This window comes from Apis laboriosa, unplaced genomic scaffold (genome assembly GCF_014066325.1).
Source record: "Apis laboriosa isolate Shangri-la unplaced genomic scaffold, ASM1406632v1 scaffold12_cov154, whole genome shotgun sequence".
Lineage (NCBI taxonomy): Eukaryota > Metazoa > Arthropoda > Insecta > Hymenoptera > Apidae > Apis > Apis laboriosa.
The window spans coordinates 319745-344869 of NW_025221207.1; the positions used below are offsets into that span (position 1 = coordinate 319745).

Consider the following 25125-nt stretch of genomic DNA (forward strand, 5'->3'; position numbering starts at 1 on the left):
GGTTTACTCTTATACTTCTTCTTCTTCTTAAAGTATCTAATAAATATTTATAAGTGGGTGAATTTATTTATCAGACTATCCTTGGTTAGTTTCCTTTATCTTCTAGTTAGACTTACATCGTACATCAAGCTTATACGTCATCAAACATCAACCAACCAATCCGGAAGAACTTCTATTGCTGTCACGTGTCTTTCCACCCCCGTACCAGCCCCTCAACCACGCAGCACATACGCGCATCAGTATCACAGGTTTATATTTCCACAGGCGTCTCGACACAAAATGGCGTTCTTTCGAGATGACCATTACTTTTTTGAAAAATTCTTTATTAATAGACAAAATTTTTACATTACAAGAAATTCACGCAATAATATAAAAAAAGTAAAGTAAAATTGTTAAAAATATGTGGTTTGAAAAGTTTTTTCTAAATATTCCGAAGAATTTTTAGTTACATAAAAATTTCGTTTTATTGATTTTAAACATTTTTTAATGCATATTTTTTCAAAAATTACACTATAAAATTATATTATAATTAGATAAAATTGTATTCTATATTTAATAACATTTGCTTCTTATTTTTTATGTATTTTTATGTATAATTGGATTAATAATTAATATTAAATTAATAAAATATAAGAAATATTTTAATATTAGAGAGAAAAAGAGAAAAAAGTTAAGAAATAAATATAATCAAAATAAATAAAATTAACTTTATTTAAAAACTAAAGAAATAAAAAATAATCTTATGTTTATTAATATTTTGTAGCTCAAACATCATCTTTGCAAATCATTTTTAAAACTGATAATATGCCTATATAAATTCATATTTCTTAAATTTCTTGAAAAACATATAATATATTAAATTCTTTGAAAAAATATTATTATATTATGACAGTAATTTATAGATTAAATAATACATTTTTAAATATTATTAACTGTAACTAAATATAAATTATTTGATAATTATATATTTTTTACAGTTAGATTAGAAATTATTTAGAAATAGACAAAATCGATAGCCTCGTTTAGAAACAGCATTTGATGTGACCCGCCAATGAACTGCCGGACTAGGAGGGTAAGAATAATTCTTCTGTATATCTCGTCGAATCCATTTTCAGAAATATGTTGTCCAGCCAACCCCTACTTTCGATTTCCTATGAGAACGCTCAATGACCATTCGAATAGGAAAATGGCGTATAAATCGCCATATTTTGCTTTTTTGAAGATAACGAAATTCTAAGAAGTCGTTATTTATAAATAAAAAATATTTTAACGAATTAATTATAATTCATTATTCTTGAATATTATTTCTTGAATATTATTTTTTGTGATAAAATTAAAAAGGAAAGTGTCAAATATTTTATAATTAACTTAACTTTCAAGAATTTCAACATTTCAAGAATTCAAAATTGCATAATGGAAAAGATTTCATGTATATATAATAAAAACACAATATTGATGACAGAATATTTTACATAAAAGATTATCCCAGAATTTAATTCTACTTTTAAGAATTACTGAGATTTTTGTAAGATAATTATAAAAAAAAATTATCAACTATTAAAAATAATGAATCTTCCTTAATATATATTAAACACTTAAATATATTGTATGCTATATAGCAAAACACACTTTTTAAGCAAATTTTTACAATAATAAATAAATAACATTTTTATAAAACAGAAATGTTTACACGTATAGTATGCACAACATACGAATAGTAACTGAAGAATAGTTCGTTCTTTCGACTGAAATCCCAATGCTACTATTATTTAAAACAAGCTTTCGAGCAATTCTATAGGGGCAAAATCTTAAATCAAGAGTATGGGGATAGGGGAAAGGCAAGTAAAAATTGGAAGGGTGAACGATTTCTAGTCCAGGTGCCAGCATCCAATAGGGGAGTTAAAAAAAGAGGGTTAGATAAAAGAAATTTCTTTTTTTTATCTTATTTTTTACATTCATATTAGACATAAGTATGTTCAATTTTAGTTAAAAATATTTCGTATATGTATTTATAATTAATTGTTTAAAAAATTTATTTCTATTATTTATTTCTACAATAAAATGTCGAAATTTAACAAAATTTTATCATAATAGAAATATATAAAAAATATTAAATAAGCAACGAAGATTTTCATCAATATAAAATATATATAGATTTACCAAATAGGAATCATATACTATTTTGATTACTATTAAACATAGTTTAATTCTTCCCTTACAAATTTCTGCATGAGAAGAATACATTTGAACTTTGATGATTGTCAAACGTGAAATGCTTCTATCTAATCTAATAATGGCAGTAAGAAAATAATAATAATATAATCATGTATTTTCTTCTTGAAAAAATTCGTCGAAAATGATTACATCAGAGGGATTGAGGTTTGAAGAGCTCGAATCTAAATTTATATAAATATATTAATCTTTGTTATAATAAAGCGAAACGAAATTGTTTTGTCTCTCAAAAAATTAATATGGATATATAACATAATATATAACATATAATATTAATACTTCTTCGACAAATTATATACATATACATATACATATATTATATTTGTTATTATTATTGAGAGTAGTGAAGAAAAGAATAGGATCGTAGTGACATCTACCAGTCACAACATCAATTATGTAAGTCGGAAACCGGAAACATAATTTGTGATTAAATCTGACTGATTTGTAAAATACAATCTATTTCAACAAATTCTATTTCAGTATGAAATGAATAAAATAATACAACTAAAAACTATATTAAATAATTTGTAAAAACATTTCTAATAATTGATGAGGATTGCAATAGTAAAATTATAAGGAAAATCTTTTATACTAAGAAAATAAGTATGCTGAAATAAACATAAGGAAATAAAACAAATTATTAGTATTTTTATATTATTCTATTCGTAATAATATAGAATAGACATATGCATAAGACAAAATATTGTATATTAACTTTAAATTATCTGTATTCTTCAATTATAAAACAATGATCTAAGTAAAAACAGCATTAAAAAAATACATAAGTAATTTAAAAATAAAAAATATTTTCACATATGTTTTTATCTTATCTCACTGCAATAATAAATTGCATCACTATATTTTATATTAAATATATATAATCGCAAAAAATGAAAAAACATCAACATATTGATATCATATATATATTATAATTAATTATATATAAGCTGTTAATCATATATATATAATAATAATAAAATATACTATTTATTTATACTAAAATATATAAAATATACTATATTATTTTATTTATAATAAAGTTTAAATATCATTTATATTTTTGATGATAATTATTTTATACTCATAAAAATAAAAATTCTAAATTTAAAAGGATTTTTTTAAAATTATATATCTCTTTTTTTAATTTATTAATATAATAATAATAATAATTATTATTATTATTATATATTATTATATATTTATAATTAATTGATATTCATCTTTCCCAAAATTTATTACAATATGTTTACTTTCATTGAGGAGCTCTACTACATAAGTGACATTGCAATACAGTATTGCTGCACACTCAGCTGAGTTCTTGTTCTTTCGTTATCTCATTCTATCTAATACAAACTTAAAATGCTTATAATTCGTTAATTAAGCGTTATCGAACATATGTGTATATGAACTTTTTTCGTTTTGATGTCTAGAATTCACTCTACAAAGGTATCCCACATTTTTATAAACACCCTGTATATATAGCATTTTTTATATCATACAATATATTTGATAAATATTTGTTGTTACATTTCGTAAAAGTTAGAAATTTTGTAAACTGTTCAACAAAATTGACATCTTGTATTAGGAGTTCATGAGCTTCAAAGAGGTATTCTTTATTTTGCACAAAAACGGACTTCGCATCCGCGCGATTTTTACTACCTTTCACTTGTGGATTAAAATCGCATAAAAATTTTCGCATTGTTGAAGAATTTCTTATTGTTAATATTTTTTAACTATGCTTGTAAATGAAAGTATAACTATTTAATTTTATATTTAAATTTCATATAATGAAAATATAAATCAAGTCAAAATCATATAAAAAGCAAATAGAATATAATTTAATTTGATTCGTAATTGATATTACAGATTTATAATAAAATTTAATTTATTTGATTAATCAAACACGTGATGCTGGTTTGATGTTAATCATGTGTATTATTATGTGTATTTTATAGTATATAAGGATAATTTACATATACCAAATTTGACATGAATGTAGATAACGAATCAAGTTTACGAAAGCTTTTCCTAGAATCATCATTAAATGATAATGTTTTTATGATAGCAACGACCGTAGATACAGGTAATTAAAAATTTTTTAATTAATGAGAATCGAAAACACGTGGTTGTTTAGTGTAACCTATAAAATGATATAATTTTAGGTTTTGAATGGCAAGCAATAGACGAATGCAAAGAGAAATTGGATAAAAATGTTAAAGTTGTCAAAGAACGCGGCAAAATTTATTTCAATATATATTGGAATCAATTTGTACAAGTAGTATTGTTTTTTATTTGTTTTGATCATGTTTTTTGACATAAAAATTAACAATATTTGCAACAATATTTGAAAAATATTTTACTATATCAAATAAACGTGAATAATATTATTTTATTCAAACTATAATTCCAGATACAAGAAATGAGATCAATAGATAATATGTTTATTGTCGCAGATGTTAGCAAATTTGAATTCTCAGGAAATAGTAAAGAAATGGATTTACAATTATTTAAAAATGCTGTGCATAATAACATGAAATTAGAAAAGACTCTAGATATTTGGAAACATATTACTGGTTTTCAAGGAAAAATATATCCAACTATTGATGAATATAATCTAGCAGAAAAAGATCGTAAACTCTGTAACACAACTGTTGCACCTACTACACCTAAGGGAAAGAAAAGAGGTCAAAATCCATCTAATGCTAAAGAAGATGAAATATTAAGATATAGAGTAACATGTGAAAGAACTGGCAAACATATATTTGAATCATCAGATGTTGCTAGAACTATAGGTGGAGAATTGCAAGATAAATATTTATGGCTTGTAGATTTATCTACATATTATTTAGAAATAGTCTGTAAATTAATCAATAGTAAGTAAAATATAAATTTATATGTAAATATTATATAAATATTATAATATAAAAAAAAATATATATATTATATAATATAGATGAATTGGTAACACAATTACGTGTTACACATGAATCTAAACACCATAGGAATATCATGTGTTTTGGACCAACTACCCTTAGAGCAACAATATGTTATAATTTGTTAAGATTAGCTCATCCAAAGCCAGGAGATATAATAATTGATCCAATGTGTGGTAGTGGTTCTATTCCAATTGAAGTAACATCAATATTTTTATTTCAAATTTAATATTTAATATAACAAAAGATTAATATTAAAAATTTTAGGCAACTTTAGTGTATTTTAAATCATATGTTATTGGTGGAGATAATCATCCCAAAGCTGTACATAGAACAAAATCTAACATTGAAGCATCTTCTTCTAAATGTAAGATTGATTTAATACATTGGAATGTATCACAATTACCATTTAAAGATTCCTTTATCGATATTGCTGTTACCGATATGGTAATCAAATATTTAAATATATTCTTATTGTATATTAAATTTTTCATTTAATTTCTTAAATAATTCTTCTAGCCATTTGGAAAAAGAAGTGGTCGAATAATGGATAATAGAATACTTTATAAACAATTTTTAATAGAATTAGGACGAATTATAAAACTTCTAACAGGTCGGATTGTTTTACTTACTTATGATAGACGTAGTTTCAATATGGTATGTTATTAAAATTTTTATATCAAATTTTTTTTAAATTTTGATTAATATGTTCATTTTTTATAGGCTTTACAAGCAGCTGGAGATTTGTTTTATGTGACAAAAACTTTAGGTATAAATATAGGTGGTCTTCAAGCAGCAGTTTATGTTTTAAAACGAACAAATATACCTTATGAACAATTTAAACCAAAATCTGTTAAAAATATGACATACAAAAAGAAATAAATTATAGACCTCGCGTTAATATTTGTTATAAAATTAATTTTAATATCTTTATTATATTAATATCTTATTTATAATATCTTATAAATTTATATTTTATAAGAGCTTAATAAATAGAAATAATAATAATAATAGAAATAATAAATAGAAATTTCTATATTTCTTATAACAACTTCACGTTGTTTATTCGAGGTAATATTAAATACAAAATGTAATAAGTATAAAACATGCCTATTAAAATCATTTATATTAAATTTATAAAAAGAATTTTCTTCTACTAGTTTCCATATCATGTCTTTTTCCTTGAATAAGCCATTCATATTCTCCATGTTTACTGTCAAATGTTCCTTGTTGTAGAGATTTTAATCTTAAAGTAAATCTAGGTCCTAACTCTCTTAATCTAGGTTTAGCTGTTTCAAGATCAAATTGGTACCTGTAATGTTATTTATTCTTTCTTATTTTTCTTATTTTATTTTTTTAGAAATTATTCTTTATTAAACACATTATTAAAGTAATCATACTTATGATGTCTGAAGAATATATAATCTCGTTGATTATGAAATGTTACAACTCTACTGCCTTTAAATTCAGGTTGATAATGAAATAGTGCTCCTAACATTCTACCAATAGTACAACCCAAGCGAGTTGTGAAATTAGTTAAAATAACTTCTGGTCTATGTTTAGAAATTTCTTTATGACTACGTTTTAATTCCGGAGTTATTTTAACATTGCTAAGCTTAAAATGTGCTGTTGGCCCATCAGGCAAATGAATAATTAACATACCATCTGAGAAAACTTATAAGGAAAATAATAAATAATATAAAAAATAATATAAAAAATAATAAATATAAAAAATTTTTCTAAAATTAATTATTATAAATATTTAAAGGATACTAGGTTTACATTGATCCTCATTAATAATTATAATATCTGTAAAATTTCTTGCAATAGCACTTTTAACCATTTTCTTCACTCCAGAACGATTTCTATATAAAGAAATTGAATTTGGTATTATCCTTGTAAGTTCTACACCAAAAATTCTAGTTTTTCTTGTTGGATTATCACAATATGTAATCAAAACTTTAGGATCATAAGTATGCTTATAATAAGCAGCAAATTCATCATGTTCAAAATCAACTTTAAGTTCAGCATTTTCTTCATCTTCAAGATTACCAGTGACAATAGTTTCATCTTTCTCTCTTAAGCTTTCAATGGTATGTGGAATTTGTTTTGGACCTCCTTCTTGAATTCTTTTTTTTTTGGCTTCTTTTTTGGCCTTTATTTTTTCTTTCATTAATTGTTGGCATTTTTTATATCGTACTGCTTTGCACTTTATATGATTAAAATTGCTGTCCGATGGTAAAATAACCTTCGACGTTTTATTTTCTGAAGTGCTTGGTTCTTCTTCTTTTCTTTCTTTTTGAATTCGATTCAAAGGATTTATTCGTAAATTTTTTAGTTTCATTTTAAAAGATATATAATCTAATTCAATTCACATAAAAACATTAATTATATATCATTGATATATCATTGATATCATTGAATCACTGTACGCGTGATTCTTCTACCATATTATAATAGGTTAACTCTGCGATTCAATGCCGCCAACTTTTAAACGTTATAACGCGGAAAATTCCAAAGATGTATTTACATATAAACACTTTTATTTTACAGTAATTAAAATATATGTATATATTAAATATATTAAATATATCTATACATGCACATTGCTTTAATATAAAATATATATATTTTTTTTATTCTTACAAATAGTGTAATAGTAGTATAATTTTTACATAAAATTCGACAAGTTTTAACTGTACAGTTTAAATAGGTTAAAAATATTATCTTTTATATACATATATTGAATATTATATTTGAAAATTATCATTATGAGTGCAAAAAAAAAAATACATTTTTTATAGGAATGAATTCTTGTTTCAATATTCTTTTTTTGTGTAAAAATATTTTAATTAAAAAAATTTCAATGTTACCCATAATATAAAAAAAACAACTACAGAGAACAATATTAAATACAAAATATAATAAGTATGGCTTCCTTTGGATAAACGCAATACACGTGCAACTGAATTTGTTAACGAACCACTTGTTCTTTCAAAATCTTCATCCTGATAACAAAAATTTTTATATATTTTTTACTTTAACATAAATTTAATATAATTTGATCTATATTAATGAATTATTCACCATTCCACGAAGTAATTTATCTTGATATTGTACTTCTTGTCCAATATCAATTGACAAAGATTTTAAAGCATAAATTTTATCCTTTAAATGTTCTGTCATTCTTTCATTTTCATCTTCCAAGCCATCATGGCTTGATGTAGTTGGTAAAGGTTCATAGGAATAATCTATTATAAAATATTAAGTCATATTAAAAACTATAATAATTAAATTTCATTTTAAATTTTAAACAATAGTTAACCTACTTGTATGACTTCTTCGCATTTTATTCTCAATTTTGGCGGTTAATTAAGATATTTTTAACAAAGATTACAGTAGATCTACACAATAAAAGTGCCATGAAATATTAGTAAAATGAAATATAAGTTGAACAAGCAATTTTAGTTATATATATTATTTAATATTTTTGAAATATTTATCGTTTATCTTTTAATAATTTCTATAATGTTTTACTATATTCAAAAAATTCAATAAAATAAAGAAATATGTAAACATGATTTTTAAAAATAAAAAAATATTTTAATTTCACTCATAGTTTGAATTTTAAGATGGTATGTTGCACGTAATATTTTAATAAACAGCTTGTTATAATTATATTGTATTCACAAAATTAATATAAATTAATTTAATAAAATGTTTTCATACATGTTGATTACATGAAAACATTTTTACAAACCATGCAAAAAGAACTGTCAACGAAGCAATCAAATAACACACGTTAGGTATATGTTACAAGCAGTGATACATGTCAACGTCATGTTATGATGTGTAATCAGTATTGCCAACTTTCAATTTGTATTGAAAATTTTAATTTGAATTTCAAAATTCTAAAAAATTATCGAAATATTAATTTTCTGAATATAATAGACATAAAGCAATAGGCGAAATATAGGAGAGATCTAATATTTAATGATATTTTAAGTTTTGAAATATCAATCATTGAGAGTAATTATAAAATAGATATAATATAGATAAGGAAAAGAAACAATGGGATACAGATGATATAAAAATTAGAGAATCAGCACCATCTCCAAAATGTTATAAATGAAACTCAAAGAAAGTAAAAATAGAAAAAAAACAGAAATAAAGCAAGAATTAATCGTCAATTCTTAAATGTTAAAGATATGTTATTTTTAGAAAGATATTATAATGCTCAAAAGATGGCACTAATCTTTAATTCTTATTTTAGTTTATTTTGTCTTTGAAAAGATAAATATTCAGGAAATAACACTGTTGATTAATTTTATTTTCTATTTCTTTTTTTTGTTCTTTTTGTGCGTTTCGTTTAAGATAAGAGATGATGCTGATATTTTTATAATTTTTATCCTATTTCTGTCTTTCTTCTATCATTTGCTTTTTTTGTTCATACTTATTGTTAAAGGAATAAGTACATGAAGTATAGATGTAAATTGAATATATTTTTATCATTTTTCTTTCAAAACTATGATATTTTTTTATATAAAAAATATAGATATTATATGCACAATATTTAATGTATAATAATTTCATATATAAATGATTTTTAAATATTTGAAAAAATATAATTTTATTTATGAAAATATAATCTACAAATACAATTAATATAAATTATAAATATATATAAATAAAAATTTAACAAAATGAAAAATAATGTATCTCCTTTGTATATTTGTACAAAGTAAATAAACTTTGTTATTTGTTATTGATCTTTTTTAAATTTATTAAATTTTATGGATAATATATTTCAATTATGAAACATTAAATTTTACAAGAGTCATAAGTTTATTTGTCATTATTGTTTGTACATATATTAATGAAGATTAATGGTTTTATATAAGTTTGTAACATAAATTCCATTGATTTATATGTATTGTTTATATTAATTTTTGGTAAATTATAATATTATACAATAGTTTTATGTTATTTCTTTTTGAGTTTATTATCAATTACAATATGTTAAATATAAAGGCACAAACAATGAAAAGTAGTTATCTACTTTCTAAATTCCTAGATGTCTATTACTTAATTCAGTACTATCTTTGATACGTAATTGTCACTTAATGTTAATATAAGTCCTTAACGATAGGAATACTCATTAAAATATAAATCTTTGATGTTGAACTTAAATACGTTTATTATTTCTAAATATTCACAACCTATGTAAGAAAATGTTCAACGTTAAGATTATTTTAAATATCCAATTCCTACAACATGAAGATACAACGGATAAACGAGATATGAAATAAAATTATATTTTTATATTTTGTTTCGTATGATATATATACATATATATATATCGTACCGTGAAATAATTTCAATTAACAACTATTCAACTAAATTTCCTTCGTATGCCCTTCAATATTTTGTTGTTGTTCATAGATGCTATATTTATATTTTTCACATTTATAACATATTTATTTCAACATTGAACGATCATCGATAGGTTTTTACAAATTTCTTCATATGTAAATTCAACATTAGTCATGAGAATTATAAATCTCACGTTTGTGCACCATATAGTTATTACACATATTGTATTGTTCTCTACATTGTCTCAGTACACAATTATTCTATTGATAGTTTGATCCCGAGGATTAAACGAAAATTAGGCCTGACTCTCGAATATTATGAGTATAAGAAAACTTTCTGTGACAAGAAATTCGGATTGTTGACAATTTGTTTTTTGGAATGTTTAATGTCACAGGATGTTGGAAGACATTATTAGATTTTTTTCACTGTGACTCGTTTTTATATATAAGAAACTTTTTGTACTTTCATATGGTTTTTTAAATTTAAGAATAAAATTTTGAACCATTGGTCACTGACGTTTCTTATTCGTTTGTGACATCGTATAAAATTTATTAACAATGAAAATGGATTTATTTTTATTTTGATAGCACCTAGAAAAAAGTTTTAAACTTTATACAAATCCTTCCTATTAACTAACAATGTGAAATACGTTTCACATATATCCTTCCTATGGACTAACTTTACAAAACAGCACTCTCAAACTTTTTTTGAATAATTGTATACAAATTTGAGCAGTTAAATAGATATCTTAAATTAAATGCTTGAATTGAGGCTGATGAATGATTAGGCAAGAACATGATTGTTTATCTTAAAAAATTAACACCTTAAAATATTGTAAATCGATGATAAATACTAAAACATGTTAGCAATAAATATAGGAAACACGGAACGCCGATTGCATTATTGCTTATTCGTATAATGCGATTATAATTCAAACTATTTGCTAGTATGTTAAATATCGATAAAAAAAAAGTCTTCAAATATTGAGAATTATTTAGCAGAATATTTTGAAGAATTTAGAGAAACTGTTGATGAATGAATTCTTCGAGATGGAGCTGGGCTTACTGGAGCTGAAGGAGAAGGTCCAGTAGGCGTTGTTGGTTTGGAACCTCTTCTATTTCGTCTCATTGACGAATATGGACTTGTTCCTCTATTTACGCGTTCATGGGCATAAAGTAATACACCAATATCTCGATTGCCCGCTTCTAAAGCTATTTTTAGAGCGGAACTACCATCTATATCAACGATCGATGGATCACAATCTGGATGCGCAAGTAATAATCGTACAATGTCTGTATGTCCGTGTTCCGCGGCACACATTAAGGCTGTACTACCATCTTCATCTTGAATGTTAACTGCTGCTCCAGCATCCAGAAGTAATTGAGTCATATCTTTTCGACCATGAGATACTGCCAACATCAAGGCAGTTTGACCATGCTAAAAATTTTAAATAAAATATAAAAAATTAATATAAAAACATTATAATTACATAAAATACTTACTAATTTTGCTCGAATATTAACATCTGCAAGCTGAAATAATTTATTAGCCACTGAAGCATGAGTGGAATTTCTGACTTCAGCAAGAGCTGCCAACATCACAGCCGTATATCCAGCTACATTTGCTTTATTAATATCGCAAACTTTTGAATCAAGAAGAATAGACACTACATCAAAATTTCCATGAGAAACTGCATAATGCATCGCAGTGTTTCCACTTGAGTCAGTCATGTTAACTATATACTCCAATAAAGAACTTGAACATTCTTCAAAACAATCAAGGTAATCTTCTACTTCTAAAGGATTGGCATTCACTGTGCTTGAAATTTTGAACCATTCTTGTTGAATAATATTAATTGCATTTTTCATTTGATGAGAGATATTTTTGCTAGGAGATTTCTTAAGACTATCATTAAGAACTTTCATGGCGGCTTGCATCTCTTTCGAAGGTTCAATTTTTTTTCTGGGTTTTTCTTGTATAGGTTGAAATAAAGCAGATTCTGGAAGTTCATGTTTTTCTTCATCATCTGTTTGTTTTTCCGTATTATAAATTTCCTCTGACTTTTCATCTTTTCCTTTTTCCCCTTGTAACTGCTGGATACTACAAAAAATATAAAAAAGCATAAATTTAAAAAAGTACAAATGCGTTTTAAATCTCTCTATACGAAAGAGATAAAATAAAATAAAATAAAATAAAATGATTCAAGAAATCAATTACCCCTTCTCAACGAAACAAGCAGAATTTATTTCGATGAGTTCGGTATCGTTAATTAAACGGGTAGCGTGTTGTTGTTGCTGCTGTTGCAGCATGGATTTATCTAGATCGAATACACGATTCACTTATTCACATAGCGAATTCGCGACGATTTTAAATATACTTTCTCTGTCACTGACCTCTGAAACGTTACTTACAATTTGATCTCTGCGCTCTGCTCCGTAAAAACACTTATGACGCATAGGACGCGCAACCATGGAATCGAAAAAACCAACAAATCCTTGACATGCGCTTGATTGTCATCGACTACGCGGTAGATTGATTCATCATGATGTCTTTGCTATCTTTTTTACCCTCCGCTTAAATTCTCCACCCGATAGATGGCGTAATTAACATCTTCTATATTGTGTATAGTACTATATTGTGATGAATAGACAGAGCAGAGATGAATGATCCTATGCAATAATTTTTTTTTAAAATAAATCTTAATTTTATAAACGTTATTTATTTTAATGGTTTATAATTCATATATATAATTCAATTTTAAGTGATTAAATAAGATCGTTTTTTTGTTATATTTCATTGAGAAGGGTATAAATGATTTTGATAAAAGATGACAGAATATATTATATTCAAATAAATTAACTAACCGATTATTGTTGTCATACTGTTCCTTGTTATCGGAATCGTATCTGATTACACCCGCGGCCGGTATCTTCGTGTACGTATCCTGTCGTTTGAATTGTCTTCTATAATCAATCGTGTTGTTCAACGATATGTGGGACGGTCTAGGTATCCTCGAGACGAGATTCGTGTTTTGATGATTCATATTATTCTCCGCGTTATTGACGAATTGCTTTGCCAAACTTTTTATGGTTTCCTTACAATTATCGCAATAGTTGGCGGCGCATGAGATGGAAATATGCGGTTTGATCGACTCGCCAACCGAGACGTCGGTAAATTTCTTTTTTATCGGCGACGTACCAAATTCCCGTTTCTTAGGCGCTAAACCGGAAGTGTCGGTACTCTTCACCGTCGTCCTCACTAAATCGTCCACCATCACGCTAACAGACTTGGTGGCTTTTCTTTTCACTTTCGTGTCACCGTAATTAAACGAATGACTCCTCGAGTTCAACGAATGTAAGGACAGGGATTGAACAGTGAACGGATCGGGACCAACGGCGATGGTTCTCGTACCGGGGCCAGTTCTGACCTCGATTCCAATCTCAGACACCCTCGGCTTCACCGTAACACCCACGTTCGTCCTCATTTTGAACGGTTCCGCAACTTGAACGAACTCGTCCTTCTTCTCGATTATCTTCACCTGGTCCAACGTGCATTGACAACCCCTAGAAATCGTATCTTTGATGAGGGTACTCTTATAAATTCTGAGAGCGTCATCGACGATAACAGCCACGTCTTCCTTCGTCAAGATGTCTTTCATGTTCAACCCGGTCGTTGTTCCACACGATCTTTTCTTAACTTCTCTCTTTATTTCCGGCGCAATATCCTCGATCACGAATCGGCTGTGCACCAGATGTTTCAGCCTGTTCCTCGTGTTAACGCCAACATCGCGAAATTTCTTCGCTTCTACGGCCAGTTTCGGGCCGGTCGGTGGTATCGATTCCGTCTGAAGCGGACTTCTCTTCAAACGATTTCTCATCGCCCTCGTTTCCGGTATTATTTCCTCGTACATCAATTGGCTACGTGTTAAGCTCGATCTCCAACTGTCGCGGGAATCGCTCGAGTAGAGTTTATCAAAGCTAGGCGACGTCCGATCGTCGAACAACGCGCTCCGCTCTTTCATTTCAGGTACTATTTCTTCGATTTGCAATTGACTCCGTTCCAATGATCGTTTTATCGGGGTGCTCGTTATCATGCCGATATCTCGTGTTCGAACCTGATCGTATGACAGTGCCATGTTATTATGTATGCATATGTAATCACGCGTCACGAAGCCATTTTTTTTTTTTTATTTATCTATTTCGAATTCTAATAATAATAATAATAATAACGTTGTAGCTTTTTTTTTTATACAGCGAAAAATACTACTTTTTCTCGCGAAAGGACTAGCGAAATTTGATTAATCGACTCGTAGCTGGGTCGCTTAACGAAGTCTCTCGATACAAAGTTTCCTTCGATTTACGTAAGCGAGTTATCGGACACTGAGAAAATTCTCCCTTCCCTTTCCCTCGAGTTTTCATCGGGTTCGACTTTTAATTCGATTACAAAGTAAAAGTGTGATGCAAATGGAAATGGAATACACGACGACTACGACGACCCATTTCCCCATTTGTTGGTTATAAATACAACAAACGTCGGGGAAATCGAGGCCGTGATTAGAATCAGCAGATGCCGAGAGGTGGCCCTCGGTAAAAAAAAAAAAAAAAAAAAACTTCAATAACAAAATAAACCGTCCAATGAAAACTTATACTCCTTTACACACGCCGGTTAATTCATTCCTTTATCGTTATTCGAAAAGAAAAGAAAAAAAAAAAAAAAAAAAGAATGGCGGGCACATTCTTTTCCTTCTCACTGCATTATGAATCTTAACAATAGCTAAATTCGAAAGTTGCATATCCTCGAATATTCATAAGAAGCCGTGGAAGAATCCGTTTAATAAGCTTGATATGCAAATAAAAATCGCTCTTACGAAAATAAGGATCGGGTTTTTGAAATTGGACGAGATAGTTTTCCACACTTTCTCATTATGTGTATATATCCATAATAAAGCCATGATAAAACCCAATCGCTCGTTCCACGAGAGAGCAATTAAAAAGCCGTGAATCGCGATATGCAAATTTTTCTCTCAACGGTTCTCTTACGGTTTCTCCGGCTTGTTGTAACAAGAACAAAGGAGATCGGGGCGGCGATAAATCGGCGTGAAACGGAAGTCGGCGGCGTACCTGCTGGTGCGAAACACCGACGTCCCGTGTCATCGCGCCGCACATCGTTCCCATGTCTCGCGTCGGTGTACCCGCGTTCCTCAGATTTCGCTGGGAGCCACGCTGTTCCGAGAACGACTGGCTACGGTACCTATGCAACCCGCTCTCGTTCCATTGACTCGCCTTGCTCAGCTCGTCCACTTGCCGCAGCAGATTACGCTTCTCCTCTTTCAGCACCGACACTTGCACCTGCAGTGAGCGAAAGAAACTCGTATAAGGAAGGATCTGATCTGACGTTTTTTTTTTTTCTTTTTTCTTTTTTTTTTAATGATATCTCATTGGCATTGAATTGGATTTGGAGGTATGGAGAAATGAACGATCGATGAAGATTTTCGAGAAATTGGAATTTTCCAAGGATTTTCAAGGATAAAGTTTATTAGCAAAATTTATAAGAACGAAATTGGGTAGCTTCACTTCCGGGACGAATTTCCTCTGGCATCGATGATCACGATGCAAGGAACTTGCCAACGCAATTCGTTTACCACTACGAGTGGGAGAATTTGTAAGATATGCAAGGATCACGTTTTTTAATGATTACTCTATTGGCATTACTCTATTACTCTATTGAAGAGGTTTGGAGATGCAGAACTCGATGGAATTTTGGGAATCGAAGATTTTCAAAGATAAAGTTTGTGATTTCGATTTTTAAAAGTTTTTACACGTATTTATGGATTATAAAAATGAGATTAAGTTCTTCACTTCCTGTCACGAAATTTGTCAACGATTTTACATTACGAGTGGAAAAACTAGTAAAATACATAAGAATCACGATATTCCATTGGCATCGAAGCGATTTGGAGATTTAAATTCGCAGAATTGAATAAAATTTGTAAAGTTTATGGATTATAAGAATGAAATTCAGTTCTTCATTTCCTATATCACAAAATTTGCCAACGATCATCGTTTACATTACAAGAGAAAAAACTCTTAAGATATATAAGAATCACGGTTTTTGACGATATTCCATTGGCATCGAAGCGATTTGAAGATTTGAATCTGCAGAAACGAATAAAGTTTGTAAAGTTTATGTATTATAAAAATAAGATTGAGTTTTTCACTTCCTGTCACGAAATTTGCCAACGATCATCGTTCACATTACGACTGAAAAACTTTCTAAGATACATAAGAATCACGATATTCAATTGGCATCGAAGCGATTTGGAGATTTGAATTTGCAGAAACGAATAAAGTTTGTAAAGTTTATGTATGATAAGAACGAGATTGAGTTCTTCACTTCCCGTGTCACCGATAATCACGATGCACGAAACTTGGCAACGCAATCGTTTACATTACGACTCGATGCAATTACGCTTGCTTCCTTGACGGAAGTATCGCAACCGAAAGAAACAACTCATGTTTCCGTTTCATACACAAAACATAAACATGAAACGTACATTTCTCGAGTGCGACAAACAACGAAGTCCTCTGTGCGTTTAACCTCTTTTCTTCTCGAAAAAGTTTATTATTCCGTCCGGCTGCGGAGTGAGAAGGATTAATTAAAAGAAATGGGCGGTCGGTTACGATTCAAAGCTGAAGCAATTACTGCTTCTCCTCGTTTGGAACGAACGAAGTTGAACGTGATGGACAGGGATGCACGCATCGGATCGGAGGTGAAATTATCGCAGCCGTGTTTACCTGCAACATGGGAATCGCCTTGACCTGTTCCTCCAGCTCCCTCATCCGTTCCAACGACGCGGCCATTTGCTCTCTGATGTTCTGCAAATACGAGCACGCACGCACACACGGTTATTAAAGCGGCAATACAGTTTCATTCGGTTGGAAATGTTGACAAGTTCGAGTTCGATTTTGCGTACTTGTTGCACCTACCTGTAGCGCGCCAGTGCTGAGATTCGAGTTTCCGCTTCCGACACTCGCGCTGTCAAAATCACCAGCCGCGTGTTCGCTCTGGCCATTGTTTTGCACCGGTGTTGCCGTGTTCGTTCCATCTAAACAGTTTTTTTTATTTTTCAATCTCTTTTTTTTTTTTTTTAATCTCCTTTTATTCAAGTTAATTTAGAAAATTTGGATAATCGAGAAAGAAATATAATTTTACGAATTACGTTTTAATTATTTTGCAACATTGATTAATAATTAAGATTGGAGACGAAATTGGATGGGATAATTTTTGAAGGTTTAATTTAATAAATATGTAGAAGAAATAATTCAAGTATATATACAATTATGGAGATAAAATTTAATCGAATTGAACTTTTATATTGTACTTTTATACTTCGTTATGTATACGGAGCATGAATATTCTGCATATTCAAAGAAACTATTACGACGTAACGAGATAAATTGTTACTTAATGGAAGTGGAGCGAAGTGTAAAGTGAATCTTCCTACGATGAAAAGGGATATTTTTCAAATAAAGAATTTTCTAATACAGAATTACAATTTAACAACGAACGTTTCGTTGTATCATGTAATAATTTAAATATTTTCTCTCTTCTGCTATTTTCCATCCATCCACACACACATATATACGCGCAAATTTATCGTTTGATCAAATTAAACGGAGAGCAAAGCAATATATTTCATTCGTTAATAAACGAATCGATATTCCGCGATATAAATTAGATAGATATATTTCGAGTGTAACGACTTCCACAAACACAAAATTTGTTATTGCAACGTACGAATATTTTTATCGGGTCGGCGATAATAATGATAATGTTCACCCTTCAACTTTATTCGAAATTGCCATTGGACCGATATGTTTTTTTATTTTTTTTTTTTAACGTATCGTATACGATATCGAATACTGGGCGATGTTCATCCTTCAACTTTATTCGAAATTGCCATTGGATCGATACGTTTTTTTTTTTTTTTTTTTTAACGTATCGTACGATATCGAATACTGGGCGATGAAAATGCGACAAAAATGTTGAGATTAAGATCAGGGTAAATATTTTGACACGGTTAATGGAATCGATGTCGATCGAAATAAACGCGAACAAACTTGACACTCGAAAAGAGAGTGGATGATTTGTCAAGGATAGAAAGGGTAGAAATATTTAACCAGTTTAATATTTTTAGCTTAATTAAACGTCACGCAGGATAAGTCACGCAACACGGATGAATATTATGTTGATATATTAACCGTCGAAATCACAGAAACATGGCGAGTTTTTACATTACAGTTTTTCACGCGTATGCGCGTTTCCAATTCTCCATATTTTTTCTCTTTGATAGAACAATACAGCTATACTTTGATAGATTTTCGTCAATGATCGATCAGCATTGGAGCGATGAACGAATAAAGGTCTTCTCGCAGTCCTTCTCGCAGTCGAGGTCGTAAAAAAGTTAGAAAAGGTGATCGAGATCATTGCGGTCGTATATAATTGATATGCAAGGTCATTCGACGTGGTTATTGAGGTCGTGTCGTTGACACTTAAGGTCGTGTTCTTGATATATATATATATATATATATATATTGAAAGATTATTTGAATATCATTGAAAAAGCGACATATTGCAAAAAAAAAAAANAAAAAAAAGAAAAATTATTGGATATTCATACACGTGGAATAAGCTTGTATTCCACTCCGCAAAGTAACGATGCTTGATGCGTTTATCTGAAAGATATTTCAACATTTCTAGAACATCCTGGCTTTCTACCGATCCAAAACTATTCTTGCGTCTCATATATAAAATTGAATTAACGCGTTAACGCGCACTTCGCAATATGTCAACCGATCATATTGTAAGCTGTATATCACGAGCATTGACAGATTTACGATGATTCGTTATTTTTGAGGAAATTTACCTCTTACCCTTTTTTACCATCGATAGGTAATTAGTTAGCGCATAGCGGTTTAGAGTCATAAATCACTTTCGGGGCTCAACAGCGAAATTATTGTGCCGTAAATCTTGGGCCTGGGCCCAAGGATCCTTCGATTTGGGCACAATATCCGCCAACTTTCACCCTCGAGAAAGTTCGGAGGATTCAACTTACTCCATTCACGTCGAACCCAACATTTTTTTTTTTTTTTTTGCTAGGAAAAGTAAGGAAATGCAAGAATACAAAGATTGGAAGACTTTAAAAATGGCGATGTATTTCTCTTTTTTTCTTTCTTTTTTTTTCTTTTTTTTGAGAAAGACTCAAATATCAACACGTTTCTCATCACGAGCATTGACAATTAATTACTTATAAAATCGATATAGGTACACACATTATTTACAATTAGCAAACTTTCTTTTTTGAAAGACCAAAAAAATTTCACGTGTACGCTGAAGTTCAAAGGAATACCGATACAACTTCTCGCGCTCGATTCTCGCCCAGAACAATACCTTTTTCCGCGCGAAAGGAGCGCGAGTTGCGTAAGATATTCGTGTTCACCTGCACCGTTGTTCGTTCAATTTTTCCTTTTTTAATTGATCGTTGCGCAAGGGAGCGCATGAAAACGGATCGAGGCAACAAAGGACCAGACGTTTCGTCGTGCCACGACGTTTGACGATATCGTGACGCACGTGCCTATTGTCAAAAGTTTAATCCATCATGCAATAAAATATTTAAGTCGTGAAAATCATTTATATGTATCATTTAAACGTAAGCTAAGAGGAAGAAAAGACTTAACATTTTTTATAGAGTTGGGGAATGAGGTTTGTTAATTTATTTTTCCAAATTAGAAATTAATAAGCGTCAAAGAGGACATCTCGATTAAATTGATTGAAAAAAGAATGGGAGCGTTCTTCAATTTCGAGCGATCGAGGCGAAGGGAATAAGATTGCAATTTACGTAAATTTTTCTTTGAATAATTTGAGAATAGAATAGCGGCAATAAAGATCGGATTGAAAAATTGGATTCGAGACACGTTGCGAGGAAAAAAAATAAGACGTATAACTCGTTTTCCCCTCGTTTTAACGCGTTTAAAATACGCTTAAGATTTGCCTCGGTTTCTCCTCTGAAACTCTTCTTGCAAGTCAGTGCTGTTTTAGGATCTCGAACGACGTGTTTAAAATTACTTTGGCCACGGTGCAATTGGAACGAATTTTGGATCATATAATGGACACGTAGTTTATTAAATTTATCGGATATTTGTCCGGATCGGATTAAGAAATGCAAGTTTAACCAACATCGAGACTCTTCAGGAATCTGGGACTACCTCGTTGACCTTTTTCAGGATACGGAATTACGGAGTATCGAGTATACACTCACTTTATTCGCGATTGTTGTATATTCGAGCATAATACAGTTTAAGGCTACACCTTACACAAGTTCATCGGAAAATGAAAGTATCGAGAATTTATTCTTCTTTTCAGAGAGGAAAGGGATAATATTTAATCTCGCGGGAAGAGGGAATTAAAACGAATTTCTCGAATTGAATTCGATCGAAATAAAAATCGATATAAATAAACTTTATACCAAGAATCGTAGCAGAAACAGTTGGAGATAAATTATGCTAAAAAAAAAAAAAAAAAAAAATCCATCTGCACGAACAAACGATTCGTTCGTTATCGATCGATCCCTGTTGCTCCTCGTTAAATTCATGAATTTAAATCGCCTTTCCAACACCTTAATCTCTCATAAATCCGCGCACGTTTCTTTTTTTTTTTATTCCATTTCAATCGTTTTAAGGATGGAAAATTTTACGTATCTCGATGTAAAACAAAAATCTTTTCATTTTTCATACCATAATTTTCAACTTCTCTGCCGACAAAAAATTTCATCATTTATTTCAATTTACGTAAATTTTTTTCTTTTGGATAGTTCGAGAATAGAATAGAAAGGAAAGATCGGCGAAACACTTCGATGAATCCGAATTTCCAAATTAATTGGAATAATGGAATATTCAAATAACCTTCCCTCTTCGCTTCCTGATTCGATCTCTTTCGAACAGAATCCATCGAGGCGAGGATAGACGACGGCGGAACTTTAGAAATCGTCGAGACACGCGATCTATGCGTCCATGAAAAATTTCCTCGCGAAGTCGGCCGCGTTAAAGCCATCATCCACAAGGCGAATATCCTTAAAAGGGTTGGACACGATACTCACGCGAGACTTGTCGTGACAACGCGAACGATGCACGAACGTCATGTAAATAATGGCGCGTAATCGTTACGTCCCCCTTTATATGGAGCGAGCTGGTTTCTCGGCCGCGTTCAACATGTGGATTAGAAACAACGAGCGTTGCATTCCACGGAAAAAACGAAACGAAGAGTCGTCGGTCGTGAAAGTCGAGTCAAAAGGAACACGGCTCAGCTGCTGCTCCTCGGAACGTCTCTTCTCCCTTTTCCCTCTCTCTCTCTCTCTCTATATATATATATATATCTTTCTTCTTTCACCTGTACGATCGATAATTAAACCTTTCTTCCTCTTTTACTCGTATCTTTTTCTAAGATCTATTATCCAGTTATTTCGAGAAATGCTTAATTAAGAAGGAAAGATGTAGACGATCATGAATCATCATCATCATCATCATCATTTGAACAATTTTAAATAAGGATGATGCACGAAACGACGATGATCGAAATGATTGGAAGAAGATTGGAGAAATTTGCGCGAAGAGGGGAAAGAAAAGAGGAAGGGGAGTGTATCATCTCGATACACTCGAACTAATCTTCGTGCATATTCCGATATAATCTGACTCGAAATGGTGAAATACTGTTATTAATTAAACGGTTTCTTCCACTTTCCATATTCGATTGCTTCCTTTTTTTTTTCCCCCTCTCTTCTTTCCCTCTCCCTCTCAGAAGAAGAGAGAAAAAAGAAACTCGAAGAGATTACGAATTTCTGTCGAGGTCAAAGCGATCGAAACACGAGGAAACACGAGGATCGGTTATCGCGATGATAATGAATTTCTCGGTTCACTCTGACCTTCGGATAAAGTATCTTTTAATTACATTCGTTGATTCGAAACGCGTGTTTCTCCCCGATATCCACGAAACCAATGCATACGTCGTACGAGGCACGAAGCCACGAAACTCGAGTTCTAGGTAGGAACGAGCAAATACGATATATATATATATGCAAACCGATAATAGGCGATAATTTATGTAAAAACACGACCCGTGGAGGAAAATCGGCGTGATGTAAGAATTTGTTATCGTATTCGTTTTAGATACCGCGCAGAAAAACAGTAGCGTCAGAATCGAAGATTTGGAGAGAGGCTTTTGCCGATTATTATTATTATTATTATTATAATAATATAAACTCGTGATAATAAATTTTTCCATTTCTCGATTGTATAAACGGGGGCGAAGGGAAGAGGAGAGAAGAGGCGAAGAAAATGGCAGGCTTACGATATTTCCTCTTCGCTTTCATCTTACAGAACGGTATCCTCTTCATGATAAAATTCTTCACCCCCATTCTTGCTCGACTTGATTCACTCACTTTCGATCCGATGCACGAGAATCGATCAATCACTTATTCGCACGTGAAACTAATTTATCATCCATCCGCTTGCTCTTCGAGAGTTCTTCAATTTTTCTTTTTTTTTTTTTTTTTTTTCTTTTTTTCGTAAGCACTCGATATCCCCGATTTCGTTCGTCGAAAACTCTTTGGACAGTGTCATGCAGAGGGATTCATGCGAAAAGGACGACGTAGAACGTCCCTTCGTGTCCTCGTTAAATTTCGTTCGTTCGTTATCGATCGAAGGAACGCCGCGACGGGTCCGCGAAAATTGGAAAATCGCGGTGATGAAAATCGGAGCGACCGGTCGCCGCCGATCTGGATGCCGATCGATCGCGTATCGCAGTCGTCTGAACGCCGATTTTTCGTGCATTCGTGCCACGATCTGTTTTGCCGCGGCCACTGTTTGCGTTTGACTGTGAACTCTGGGCTATAGCCAACCAGGACTCCGACTACTCGTGAAGAGGTGAATGGAGAGGGGAAATGTGCCTCTTCTCCTGCTGTTCTTTGCCCGCCGTCACGGTGTGTAAACCGACGGCGATTGTGTGTGTGCATGCCGTCGTCGATTTCTTAATCCACACGTTGCAGAAAAATTATACCTTCGCCCTTCCCGAGATTTCGTCCAACTTGTCCTCTCGCTTTTTCGATTTTACGTGCCACTGTTCTTAGACGATAGCTTCGCGGAAGTGAAGAGAATTATCTCTCGATAAGAGGTGACCTTGAGAGATCAAAGAAGAGAGAGATATCAAAGAAGCTCGTCTCATCCGGATTATTAATCCAGAAAGAGTTTTTCTCCGATTATTCGAAGATGCTTCTTCCGTATCGAGAGAATTTTCGATTCGAGTGATTCGTCGTAAATTTGATCGCTTCTCTCGCGATATGTAACGAGTTTTTATTAATTTCTCGATTCAATCAGGGAAATGTTTGTAAGGAGAGTGAAAAGCCCCTCGCGTCTTCCTCTTCCCGAGGAACAAAAATAACAAACTCGAGGTGGCTCGAGCAATCTAGTTCAACCGCACCGCGTTAAACGACATCGTATAAACAAACAGGGTGGCGCAATCAAAAGAGCACGAGTACGAGTTTACGCGTGGAATAAAAATTTTCATTACACGATCTCGTGTTAAAAGCGTGTTTATCTCCACTTCGGCGTACTTTCACGCTTAAGTTCCATTATTTTCGTCCCCGCCTCATCGATTCGCCCGGCCATTCTTCCGTTTTTTTTTAAATTTCAGAGGCCACCCTCTTGGAGAACAGTTGCGACAGTTGCGTTTAGAACAGGTGCGCACCGCCATATGCGACCACCTTGCTCACGACAAGGTTGCAGTACCAGCAATGGCTGGTTTGACGTTCCCGATGAACTCACGTCATCCTAACTTTCCAAATCGAGTTAAATAGAGTGGCTCGCCGCGGAGAATGACTCCATCTTATTTCCATCTCGAAGCCAGATACGCTTCTTCTTCGATATCGAATATGTCGTATTTTTGGACTTGGTATGTCCCTCCACGAATCCGTGTCGCATATTTGGCTAGGCGATTATTTTTGCACCCAGTCGAAACTGTCTTCTTTTTTTTTTTTTTTTTTTGAGAATGATGGAGATTGGATTCATCGAGTGGAAAATTTAACGAAAGTTGGAGCGTTATTATGGAATTTAATTAATATTTGAAAATGTTAGAGGAGATAGATTCAACGGCTCACGGAAAGAAGAGTTAAAGGGAAGTTAAATAGGATGTTGTTCCACTGTGAAATTCGATTACCATCTCTCGAGGAACGGGCGCGCATGCAATCTTCGATGTACGTGTCACGCAAAAGCGAAATTACGAGGATCACGGAATCTTTTGCTTTTTCTCTACTTTCTACCGACCGTTTTAACCATTGTTAACGCTTTAATTTAATGCCAGGATAATATCAAATGAAATCGATTTCCCTCGATTCCCCACTTGTTCAATATAAATTTGTACTTGACTCGACAATCGAAAGAATTTTCGAAACGAGTTTTACGGCTGAGCTGTCTTCGAAACGAATTATATTATTTGAAGAGTTTCGCAGAGCTCCTAATGAAGCGTGTTAGTCCGATTT

At 31.3% G+C, this 25125-nt stretch overlaps 4 protein-coding genes across 9 annotated transcripts in view; 1 reads left to right on the plus strand and 3 right to left on the minus strand.

Moving 5' to 3' along the window:
* Positions 1 to 3542: 3542 nt before the first annotated feature.
* Positions 3543 to 6089, plus strand: LOC122720374 (THUMP domain-containing protein 3-like). Of its 4 annotated transcripts, none has more exons than XM_043947044.1 (8): positions 3543 to 3678; positions 4099 to 4315; positions 4395 to 4507; positions 4643 to 5105; positions 5186 to 5364; positions 5433 to 5612; positions 5685 to 5822; positions 5889 to 6089. In XM_043947044.1, the coding sequence occupies exons 2-8, from the start codon at positions 4222 to 4224 to the stop codon at positions 6045 to 6047; spliced, it is 1326 nt and encodes a 441-aa protein (XP_043802979.1). In that variant the 5' UTR covers positions 3543 to 3678; positions 4099 to 4221; the 3' UTR covers positions 6048 to 6089. The 4 variants fall into 4 exon arrangements, with proteins under 4 accessions (XP_043802979.1, XP_043802982.1, XP_043802980.1 ...); XM_043947047.1 differs by having other exon boundaries at positions 5685 to 5778; XM_043947045.1 differs by lacking the exon at positions 3543 to 3678 and adding an exon at positions 3785 to 3838.
* A 200-nt stretch (positions 6090 to 6289) lies between these two features.
* On the minus strand, positions 6290 to 7724 carry LOC122720375 (probable ribosome production factor 1). The gene is made up of 3 exons (XM_043947048.1): positions 6939 to 7724; positions 6566 to 6830; positions 6290 to 6477 (listed from the first exon to the last, which is right to left on the minus strand). Exons 1-3 carry the CDS (start codon positions 7507 to 7509, stop codon positions 6300 to 6302), a joined length of 1014 nt encoding a protein of 337 aa, XP_043802983.1. The 5' UTR covers positions 7510 to 7724; the 3' UTR covers positions 6290 to 6299.
* Positions 7725 to 7908: 184 nt separating this feature from the next.
* LOC122720376 (BET1 homolog) lies at positions 7909 to 8911 on the minus strand. Its single transcript, XM_043947049.1, has 3 exons — positions 8495 to 8911; positions 8253 to 8416; positions 7909 to 8173 (listed from the first exon to the last, which is right to left on the minus strand). Exons 1-3 carry the CDS (start codon positions 8511 to 8513, stop codon positions 8018 to 8020), a joined length of 339 nt encoding a protein of 112 aa, XP_043802984.1. The 5' UTR covers positions 8514 to 8911; the 3' UTR covers positions 7909 to 8017.
* A 1708-nt stretch (positions 8912 to 10619) lies between these two features.
* The window catches only part of LOC122720596 (KN motif and ankyrin repeat domain-containing protein 1), a 50858-nt gene continuing 36352 nt past the window's right edge, over positions 10620 to 25125 (minus strand). For 2 of the 3 annotated variants that reach the window (XM_043947394.1, XM_043947395.1), the window contains exons 5-10: positions 17525 to 17643; positions 17333 to 17413; positions 15659 to 15886; positions 13403 to 14652; positions 12041 to 12638; positions 10620 to 11975 (exon numbers count right to left, since the gene is read on the minus strand). In XM_043947394.1, coding sequence (XP_043803329.1) covers positions 11529 to 11975; positions 12041 to 12638; positions 13403 to 14652; positions 15659 to 15886; positions 17333 to 17413; positions 17525 to 17643 — 2723 coding nt within the window. In that variant the 3' untranslated portion in view covers positions 10620 to 11528. Of the gene's footprint in view, positions 11976 to 12040; positions 12639 to 13402; positions 14653 to 15658; positions 15887 to 17332; positions 17414 to 17524; positions 17644 to 22940; positions 23848 to 25125 lie in introns of those variants that run through there. The other variant, XM_043947396.1, reaches the window with a different exon arrangement.

What these genes read in the sequence shown, in the direction of transcription:
- LOC122720374 (XM_043947044.1), top strand. Translation starts at nt 4,222, where the DNA reads ATGAATGTAGATAACGAATCAAGTTTACGAAAGCTTTTCCTAGAATCA. An exon ending in AGCAACGACCGTAGATACAG is followed by an intron (nt 4,316 to 4,394) that starts GTAATTAAAAAT and finishes ATATAATTTTAG; the next exon opens with GTTTTGAATGGCAAGCAATA. An exon ending in ATAGACGTAGTTTCAATATG is followed by an intron (nt 5,823 to 5,888) that starts GTATGTTATTAA and finishes CATTTTTTATAG; the next exon opens with GCTTTACAAGCAGCTGGAGA.
- LOC122720375 (XM_043947048.1), bottom strand. Translation starts at nt 7,509, where the DNA reads ATGAAACTAAAAAATTTACGAATAAATCCTTTGAATCGAATTCAAAAA. An exon ending in TGAGGATCAATGTAAACCTA is followed by an intron (nt 6,831 to 6,938) that starts GTATCCTTTAAA and finishes AAGTTTTCTCAG; the next exon opens with ATGGTATGTTAATTATTCAT. An exon ending in ATATTCTTCAGACATCATAA is followed by an intron (nt 6,478 to 6,565) that starts GTATGATTACTT and finishes ATAACATTACAG; the next exon opens with GTACCAATTTGATCTTGAAA.
- LOC122720376 (XM_043947049.1), bottom strand. An exon ending in ATAAATTACTTCGTGGAATG is followed by an intron (nt 8,174 to 8,252) that starts GTGAATAATTCA and finishes TTTTGTTATCAG; the next exon opens with GATGAAGATTTTGAAAGAAC.